We start from the raw sequence: 10,123 nt of genomic DNA, 5'->3' as shown, positions 1-10,123 counted from the left end.
ACCCCCACGCCCCCCGCCACCAGGAAGGGCGAAGGGGAGTGGGCAGGTGGGTGCCGGCCTGGCCTCGGTGCGGGTGCGGGCGCGGGTGCGGCACTGGGAGTTCTCCAAGGTGCTAAAATAAACCCGCGAAGGATCAGGTTTCCCGACCAAAATAACTCCGGAGCAGCCGTGGAAATGCAGCTCAGCGAGCCCCGGGGCGGGAGCACCTGGGGTGGGAGGCGGTGATGAAAATGCTTTTCACGGGGCTCCCTCCGCACGCTGGCAGGGGGCCCTGCGCGGTCCTCCCTCCCTCCTGCCAGCTGTGCTGACCCCAGGCCTCTGCCCAGAGGGGAGCGTCTCACCCGCTCCCCTCCCCTCCCCTTCCCTTCTGGGATGTTGCCCCAAATGGCTGGCCTCCTGGTGGCCATGAGTCTGATGGCAAGGTTTGTCCAAGACAGCCGTGGGCAAACTACGGCCCGCGGGCTGGATCCAGCCCGTTTGAAATGAATAAAACTAAAAAAAAAAAAAAAGACCGTACCCTTTTATGTAATGATGTTTACTTTGCATTTATATTAGTTCACACACACACTCCATCCATGCTTTTGTTCCAGCCCTCCGGTCCAGTTTAAGAACCCATTGTGGCCCTCGAGTCAAAAAGTTTGCCCACGCCTGGTCCAAGACCTTGACTCCAGAATCAGACAGCCATTCGTTCAATACATGTATGTTTATTGGGCACCTACTGGGTGCCAGGGCCCCTGAGCCTGGACGCACAAGTGAACAAGTAGACAGCGGTCCCTGCCCTTTGGCTGGCACTCTGCTGGGAAGACACAGGCCATGAACACAGAGTGAGTGAGTGTAGAGCATGTGAGAGAGGATGCAGGCCGAGGAACAGCTCACCTGACTGCCCGGAGGGAACCCCCTGGCTCTGAGTTCCTATGTCCGCGCCCGTGCAATGGGGCATCACGCCCCCTGTGCGGTTGGCGATGGCTCAGGGACACGCAGCCGCTCTGGGTCTGGCACAGAGCCCGCGCGACGGACAGGCGGTGATCCAGGTGCGAGGAGTAGCAGTAAACCTGTCTCACACACTAAAGACAACACGGAACACGTGTCGGCAATGTACAAGCTGCTCTCGGTCCCAGAAGCCACCGGGAAACCTCTCCTGCTCTCAAGGAAGAGGCCGTGTACCCACGTGGCCAGGGACAAGGGCTCCAGGCTGAGACCGGAGCCCGACTCCTGGTCTCCTCTTACCTGGCAGGTCACTCCACTCCGCACTGCGCCCCTCTCTCGCGATGGACTGTGCTAGAACAGGGGGGCCGTGTGGGCCCCGGCAGGTGGTACAACGATGGGGACACAGGTGGGCTGCAGGCATGGGGCCACCTCAGTCACCTTTGCACGTCCTGCTGGTCCTTGCATGGGGGACGAGTGAGTGAGCGACAAGCAGGTGGGGACCAGCCAGCCCAGGTGCCCGCTCTGACCTTCACCAGCTGTGTGGCCTCACAGGTGATGTCCTCACCTCGTGGGCTCTTCACCATCTCTGACAGGGGACCCGTGTGGCTGGACCTGGTCTGACATCTGGAAGTATCCACAGCCCGGCCATCTTCTCCCAAATCTGGGTGGTGCGGCGTCAGGTCTCAGCGGGACGCATCTGAGCACGCTGTTTTGTTTTTAAATATATTTTTATTGATTTCAGAGAGGAAGGGATCGGGAAAGAGAGGTAGAAACATCAGTGATGAGAAAGAAGCATTGATTGGCTGCCTCCTGCACGCCCGCTACTGGGAATCGAGCCTGCAACCCCAGGCATGTGCCCTGACTGGGAATTGAACTCGGACCCTTCAGTCCGCAGACCAACGCTCTATCCACTGAGCCACACCAGCTAGGGCTGAGCTACTTTCTTTATATTCTGCTTCAGTGCACAGGGACGTATGCATGAGGGTGGCTGCGCCGGAATAGCGTTGAATAGTCACAGAATGGAAACAACCTACATGTCCAATGACAGAGGGTTGCTTACAGAAACCACGGCCCATCCTCATGACAAACAGCCATTGAAAAATCATCGGTTGTCATGGAAACATGGCCAGGTTTATATTTGTTACGTGGAAATGGGAGGTTATTTTTTTAAGGGCATATAACATATCTTTTAAATGCATATTTGTGTGTGTGTGTGTATATGATATACATAGATGCAATTTGTTTAATGTGTTATTTCTGGTTATTAAAGTCATACTTGATATGACTTTTTCAAGCAGAATATGAAGAAAGTAGCTCAGCCCTACTTGATGGTTGTAAGTATCAAGTATTGGGACTGAGACAGGTGAGAAGCCCTTGGTCACCTGACCACGAAACGCAGGGCGATGCAGGCAACCTCCCCGGGCAGGTCCATTCCCAGCCCATGAGCTGCGTCTCCCTCGCATGGAAACCAGTCCTGGCTGCCATTCCACGGCACTGAAGCCAGATTCATGAGTGATTTAAAAAAAAAAAAGGCCGCCTGCCCACCTCATGAGCTGCTGCCAGAGGGGAGGGGCTGGGCTGGTCCCAGAGGCCCAGGATGATGCTGTCGTGACGTCACTCACTCCGTCTGGTGCCCGGAGAGGCCTCCAGCCCGGGCTCCACTGTCCAGTCCGTGGGACCAAGTCCAAGCTGCCCGGGCCGGTGGGAAGGCCAGCCTGGCTCGCAGGGGCCTGGACGGCTCCGAGGGAAGCTGGGAAAGAAGGGGCTGAGTCCTGGACAGCTGCGGCCAGGGCAGCCGGAGGACTACATTTCCCAGCGTCCCCCAAAGCCTGGGAGCGAGCCATTGGGAGATTTAAATAGCCCAGGCCCGAGGCAGGGCCGCAGCTGTGGACTCCTCCGCCCCCCTGGCGGCTCCATTGGCGCCCGGCGGCCACGGTGGGCTCGATTGGCTGCCCAGCTGGCACTGACGTCCCCGGAGCCGGGCGGCAGCCGGAGGTAAACAGCCATGTGCAATCCTCCGCTCTATATTTAACCGTGGAGGAGGCAGGCAGGGAGGTGGCCGCTCTGGGGGCAGCTCTTGCCTCGGGGAGAAGGCCCTCGCCGCAGGCCTGGCACCGGCCCTCACGGTGCCAGCGTCGCCATGCCGGGCTCCCAGAGCCGGGCCCGGGCCCGGGACCGCAACAACATCCTCAACCGGGCCGAGTTCCTGTCCCTGAACCAGCCCCCCAAGGGGGTCCCAGAGCCCCGCAGCTCGGGTAGGAAGGCCTCCGGCCCCTCGGCGCAGCCCCCACCCCCCGGCGATGGGGCCCGGGAGCGGCGCCAGTCCCAGCAGCTGCCCGAGGAGGACTGCATGCAGCTGAACCCCTCCTTCAAGGGCATCGCCTTCAACTCCCTGCTGGCCATCGACATCTGCATGTCCAAGCGGCTGGGGGTGTGCGCCGGCCGGGCCACGTCCTGGGCCAGCGCCCGCTCCATGATCAAGCTCATTGGCATCACGGGCCACGGCATCCCCTGGATCGGGGGCACCATCCTCTGCCTGGTGAAGAGCAGCACGCTGGCCGGCCAGGAGGTGCTCATGAACCTGCTTCTGGGTGAGTGTGCCCGCCGCCCGCCTGCCCCACCCACCCTGCCAGGGCCGGCGGGGCCCCCAGAAACAGCGGGGAACAGTTTAATGAGGTTAGGCAGGAAGGACGCCCCAGAAACAGGCGAGCTCCAGCCTCGGGGAGAGAGCCAGGGATGCGCAGATGAGGGCCCTGCAAGGCGGGGGCCGCTGGGAGCCACTGCCCAGAGGCAGCTGGGGGGTGGGCACTGGAGGCTGCGGCCTCGAGGCAGGTAGTCGGGCTGGTGGGGTCCTGTGGGGGTCTTGGATGGAGCGTCTCATCTTGTAACTCCCACCCACAGGTGGGGGTCCCTGAGTTTCTGGGCTGCTTGCAGGCAGCGCTTGTGAGCTGCCCCCCCTACCCCCCTGCCTGGGACGGGGCCCTGCCAGCTGCCTGAGGTGACCCCATTGGGACTAGGGGTGCAGGGGGTTCAGGGTGGGCACCCACACACTGGTGGCCTCCTGAAAGCCATACCTGCCCCTTCCCCGGGTGAGTAGCCAGGGGAAGGGCCTGTGAGCTGGTCTTTGGTTGGTTTTAACAACGTCTTTGCTGCCAGGTCTTTCTGTTCAGTCTGCTCTGTGCCAGGTGTCGTGGGGGGGGCAGCCCAGGTGGGAGGCAGGCCCTCCCCTCCAGCCAGCCACCCTCCCGGTCCCAGTGCTCCTGGGCACATCTGCTTCCACCCCCATGTGGAACCATGTCCATCCCTCGCTCTTCCCAGTGTGGCCACCATGAGGGACGCAGGTTAAACACTGACGAGGGGTCCCAGTTCCAAAAGGGGGTGGGTCAGACCCCTGAGAACTGGTCCCCGAGGAAGTTACGATAAAAACGTGCATCTCCTCGCCGAGGCCTCAGAGAGCCTGGGGATAGACGCGCTGTGGGTGGGACGGGGGCAGTTGCTTCGTGAAGGAGACGGTGGGTGTAGCATCATCATCGTTTGCTTGTTCTTATGACTAAATTATTTACATGGCTTGGTATTTATCCCGAATAAGCAGTCCCACGTGACTGGCGCTAGGATCATTCCCACTTCACAGATTAGGAAACTGAGGCCCCTATAAATAAAGCCTGGCGCAGGCTTCAAGCTGGGGATTTGCACCGGGTCCGCCTGCGTCCAGGCCTGTGCTCCTCCCGGGCACCAGGCCATGGGCTTGGGAGGGAGGGTGCAGGGCAAGGCGGCGAGGCGCCACGCGGGGGCTGCTGGGGCAGAACCCTGCTCTCCTCGTCCGTGGCCTCCCCAGGGCCCACCGCTGCCTCACACGGAGCAGGGGGCCAGGGGCCTGGTGCCAGAGGACGGGAGTGGAGAGCGTGCTCGAGCCCGCTCCCTGGACCCGCCTGCACGGTCCCGCCCCGGATGGTTGTGGTAAAATCCGTAATGTGTTTAGTGTCTGCTCTCTGTCCACTTCTCCGTAAACCACGCCATCACTGAGCCTCCCACAACCCCGTGAGGGAGAAGCCATTAGCATTTTCCATTTAAAGAGGGGGAAACGGAGGCACAGGGAGATGCAGTTGGTTCGCCACGGGCCAGGGTGAGAACTGGGAGCAAATCTGTCTAGTTAGGAGGATTCTGGCCCATTCCGGCAACCGGCCGCCGGGGGCACAAAGGTGTTGGTTTGGAAGAACAAGACTCCAGACCCTCCCTTCTGGAAGAAGGACAGTCGTTTCAGTTCTTTAAACTTCGTTTCTTGAGCTTCATATGTACCCATCCCATGCCATGGGCGTCCCATAGCTCATGATTTAAAATCTGTGTAATGGCCTTTAAGGTAAATGGGAAGAGACCACCTGACAGATGTGTTCCCTGAGGCTCAGAGGCCGAGGGACTGGCCCACTCCACACGGGAGTACGTGGCAGGTTGGGGACTCCAACCCAAGTCCTCCAGACAGCAACCCCTTACCATCCCCTCACCACCCCCCTCGCTATCCCCTCACCATCCCCTCGCCGTCGGTCTGCAGGGTTCTGCTGTCTTTGGGGGGGGCGGTGCCTTGGGGTCCAGGCCCCCGGCAGAGCCTGACTCGCTCTGTGACCTTGGTCAGGTCAGTTCCCATCTCAGAGCCTCGGCTCCCTGACCTCCGTGGGGCTCAGGGCTGTGGGGGGGAGTCCGGGATAGAGCACTAGGCACAGTGGGTGGCCCGCAGATGTGCCCAGTAGAGGCCGATCCACTGTTACACTGCTGCAGGGCCCAGAGGAGTGAGGGAGCCCTGCCCAGCCCTGCTCCCACTCCAACGCCAGGGCCCCCAGTAGATTAATGGGGGGCCCCTGGGCTGGGAGCGGAGGCCTATCCCTGTACAGCTGGGACCTGGGCTCCCCTCGGACCCGGGGCAGGAGGGGGGCTGAGGCGCCTTAGGGCCTGGGCAGAGTCCCAGCGGGGCTTGGGGGAGTTCTCCGCACCACCCCTGCGGTACTTCCCTCAGGGCGTGCTGCCCAAACGCAGGCAGTGACTTAGCCCCTCTGAGCCTCATTTTCCTCATCTGTTAAATGGGTTGCTGGGACCCTTCACTGAAGAATTACACACAGTGCTTAGCACACAGGAATGCTAGCGTGGCAGTGATTGTCACCTCCTCACACCACCATCACCAAAGGAAGTCCGGGGTCCCCTCCAAGCTCTCGACCTGTGAGATCCCTCCTCTGTCCGTCCCCTGCAGCACCTGGCTTGATGATCCCAAAGGGAGCCAGGGGACCCGTGACCCAGGCCCCTCCCAGTTCCCCATCCCGGCTCCCCAAGGGCCTACAGGAAACCAGGCCCTGGCGCCCACCGTCTCCTTTCCGTCTCTAGGAATTGACTGCTCTGGGGCCTCGCAGACGAGGAATCCCGTAGTTCTCTGTCCTTCTGCTCCCGGCTTCTTACTCAGCACAGCGTCCTCAGGCCCACGGTTCTCTGCGTCCGTGCTTCCTGCCTTCGGAGGCGAGCGATGCTGCGTGGTGTGGCGGGACCTCAGTTGTGTTTACCCGCCCTCTGTCCGTGGCCTCTGGGTTGCTCCGCCTTTTGGCCACTGTGAACCCGGCTGCTGAGGGCACGGGGTCTCTCGGAGAGCCTGCCTCCCTTCCTCAGGGTGCAGACCCAGAAACTTAGCCTGTGGAGGAGCCGCCACACGGTTCCCATGGCAGCTGCCCCTGGTGCACCCCGCCCGCACTGCACCCGTTATCCCGTCTACATTAACAAAAGGCCCGTGGTCATGACGCAGTAACGCCATCACCACCAAACGAGCAGCGGCTCTCGCGGCGGAGGGCAGGGCGTGAGCAGGGAGCAGCAAGCAGCGAGCGGCAGAGGGCAGGGCGGGCGGCCAGCTGAGGCGGGTGGGTTTCGTGTGCTGGGGCCTCTCGCTGTTTGTAATCGCCATCCTGATGCGCGTGAACGTGGCGCTGGGGTTTTGATTTGCACTTCCTTCGTGAGCAGCGATGTGGGGCCCCTTTTCGTGATACATTGTCGTGGCCAGAAGATGCACAGAGTGACCCAAGTAGGTGGTGAGAGAGCGAGCGTGGCCCTTGGCCCCTCGGCGGGAATCGCCGCCACGGCAGGTTGGCCCACGGGCCTCTGGTTCTGCTCTGTCCCCCTTCCCCTTAGCAGAACCTCCGCCACCCACCGCCCACCTGCCCCCAGGACAGCCTAGGTGACGCCCTCCACAGGCCGTACAGACCGTCCTGACGATGGGATTTAGGCTGACCAGGAGCATGCTGGTGAGGATGAGCCGCGGCTCTGCAGAGCAGAGCATGCTTCCTGCCAGCCCCAGCCCACTTCTACCATCTCGGGGCAGCCCTGGGGTGCCCCCCACCTCCCGGGCCAGGTCAGGGTCCCCAGCAGCGGACACGGAGGGGAAGAGGGGAGGGCGCCATGGGCAGGCCCCAGGGCTGCAGCGTCCCGCTCTAAAGCCACGCCCAGCAGCCTGGCACTCGGCTGAGGAACGAACGTGCCCCCCACCTTCTGTGGGCGTGATTTCCACCCCCCTGCACCCCGACATCTGCAGAGGCAGAGCCAGCTCCTCCGGGTGAGAAAACCGGAAGCTGCGCAGGGATGGGGTCCCTCAGACTCTCAGGCGGGGGGACAAGACAGACGCTCAGGACCCCCTCCCTCGCCACCTCCCGCTCCCTGCAGGCCTCCCCGCTGGGCTTCCCGGGCCCGGGTTTAAGAGAACGTCTTGTATGTGCGCTGCCACGCGCGTCACCTCGAACCAGCTCCGGGACCACGGGTCAGCTCAGTGGCGTTAGGTACACTCACCACCATCACCCCAGGCCTTTCCCATCTTCCCCACCGACCCTGTGCCCACCGACACCCCTCCCGCCCTCCCCCAGCCCTGGCAACCTCTGACCTACTTTCTGTTGCTAGGAAGCCCCTTATTCCAGGCACCTCTTATAAGCAGAGTCTTGCAACGTTTGTCTTTTGTGAGATCACTTTTTAAAATGTGCACCAGTGCCGTGCAGTCCTGGTGAGAAAACACTTTCAATGCAGAACGACGGAAAGACCATACAAATCGCCCGTCTTCGCTCCCAGCCAGAGCACGGCTCACATTTAGGGGGCGCCTTCCGGGCCTCTTTCCCCGCAGGTGAGCGCATGGCATCTTTTTGCAAAAACGGCCCCTCCTGTCAGTGCTGCTGGGTGACTGGCCTTTCCCGCTGACCAGCCCCAGGCCTCCTCCGCGGCTATAAATATCCACCCGCTGCATCCTTCCCACGGGCCCCCAGCGCGCCGCTGTCCCATCGCCTGCCACTCAAGGGCACGGGGCGGCTGTGCGAGCCGCCACAGTGGACATCCTGGACCCTGAGGCAGGTGCACGTCCCTCATTATTTCCGAGGACGCTCCTGCAAATGCAGCAGACCTCTTGCAGACCAGTTGACCCTGCCCCACAGCACCACCGGCTGGTCCCCGCCCCCTCCAGAAGCCAGTGGGGGAGGGGGGAGAAGCAGGGTCAGTCCTCAGGCCAGAAGAGCCAGGACCCCCGCCTCCCAGCCCCAGCCAGCCCCCAAACCTGCCCCCTCACCAGCAAGGAACCTCATCTTTGCTCCGCCCTCGTTGACTGCGGGGGAGGCCCAGAGAGGTTGAGTGACCTGCCCGGGTCACATAGCACCTAGAAAGCAGTGGGTAGCAGCCACTTTCCTGACCCTGGGCCCTGAGCTCCCTCCAGGCAGACCTTTCCCATGGGGCCACCGGCCCCCCTCAGAACCAGGAGGGAATGTAGGCCAGGGGACTCGACTGGCCATGTGAGCGCCATTCACGGAGCCTTGAGTGATGGCACCATTTGCTTCTATTTCTGGGCCCAGATTATGCGCTGACAGTGTCAGAATCATGGTCACAGGCCTGGCTGCGGAGCTGGAGGAGGGGAGAGAGCCCTGCAGGGTGGGGGGCGGGGGGCGGGGGCAGGCTGTGGGTTCTGCTGGAGAGCAGCCTGCAGGCTGAGCGCCTCTCCTTCCAACAACCCTCCACCCCAGGGCAGCGTGGGGACACCATGGGTATGTCCCACCTGGAAAGGGGGCGTGTGGCTAATGAGAGGGGCAGGCCCAGAGGAACGCAGGGGTGCAAATCCCAAACAAGAGTGCGAAGGGGGGAAGGGAGGGACAGAACACGAGGAAGGCGGTCAAGGTCTGCACTAAGGGGAGCGCAGTTACTCGAGGTGATCGGCCCAGGCTGTCACCAGGTGCCTCCTGTGCTACAGCCGTGGGGACGTCCAATGCAGGTGACCGCAGCGCGGACAGCGCGGAGCCGCCTTCATTAACCCTGCGCTCCATGGCGGCCGGGCGGGATCGGCGCTGCCTCTGGGCGCAGGTCCCAGGTGGTTGCTGTCCTCTGTGCCTGTGCGTTCGGGCGGGCGAGCATGTGAGGAGAGCAGTTCTTCCTGAGGGCGAGCAGCCCCTCCAGCTCCTGGACCAGCTCTGGCGCCAGGCTGCGGCCATCGTCTGATGACCGTCCGTCTCGGGCCTACCTGTGCGCCCGGCCCGTGGGGACCCACTCCCTTCATAGGAGCGTCCAGAGAGACGGGGAGCACGTGGGGGGCCAGGCGCGGGCGGAGGGGGAGCGGGTGGCTGCCGACTGGAGGCGGGCTCCACTTTGGGGGACGAAGTGCTTTGGAACTGGACAGAGGCGGCGGGCGCTCCTGTGAACGTGCTAAATGCCACTGCGTTGGGCATGAGAGTGGCTCGTATGTCCCATGAGTTTCAGCTCCACTTGAAAGAAATGGGGATGTCCAACCAGCGTGGCTCAGCGGGCGAGCATCAACCTATGAACCAGGAGGTCACGGTTCAATTCCGGCCAAAGGCACAGGCCCAGGTTTCGGGCTCAATCCCCAGTGTGGGGCGTGCGGAGGCAGCCGATCAGTGATTCTCTCTCATCACGGATGTTTCTCTCTCTCTACCTCTCCCTTCCTCTCTGAAATCAATGAACATAATGTTTAAAGGGTACATCTGTAATACTTTCAATAATAAAGATAAATTTAAAATAAAAAAATTTAATTAGTAATAAGACAACTTTTATAGAGGAGCTGATAATTAAGGCTGAATTTTGAAAAATGGGTAGGCTTTGGACATGCAGAAATGAACAGAAATTCGGGTTTTGGATCGAGACCTGCGTTCACACAGCTACCTCATGAAAATGTTAACCTCTGTAATCACTTTTT

At 61.4% G+C, this 10,123-nt stretch overlaps 2 protein-coding genes across 2 annotated transcripts in view; one reads left to right on the top strand and one right to left on the bottom strand.

The window, feature by feature from the left end:
* The window catches only part of FAM78A (family with sequence similarity 78 member A), a 29,797-nt gene extending 19,924 nt beyond the window's left edge, over window positions 1-9,873 (bottom strand). Inside the window, exon 1 of the mRNA XM_006754183.2 lies at window positions 9,863-9,873. The gene's annotated coding sequence lies outside the window, so the exon portion shown is untranslated. The remainder of the gene's footprint in view (window positions 1-9,862) is intronic.
* Window positions 2,518-10,123, top strand: part of PLPP7 (phospholipid phosphatase 7 (inactive)) — a 9,965-nt gene continuing 2,359 nt past the window's right edge. Inside the window, exon 1 of the mRNA XM_006754184.2 lies at window positions 2,518-3,518. Within this exon, the coding sequence (XP_006754247.1) occupies window positions 3,068-3,518 (451 nt within the window). The 5' untranslated portion in view covers window positions 2,518-3,067. The remainder of the gene's footprint in view (window positions 3,519-10,123) is intronic.

Source organism: Myotis davidii, unplaced genomic scaffold (genome assembly GCF_000327345.1).
Source record: "Myotis davidii unplaced genomic scaffold, ASM32734v1 scaffold651, whole genome shotgun sequence".
Lineage (NCBI taxonomy): Eukaryota > Metazoa > Chordata > Mammalia > Chiroptera > Vespertilionidae > Myotis > Myotis davidii.
Note: the sequence above shows the minus strand (reverse complement) of the source record. Positions and strands in the feature narration are given on the sequence as shown.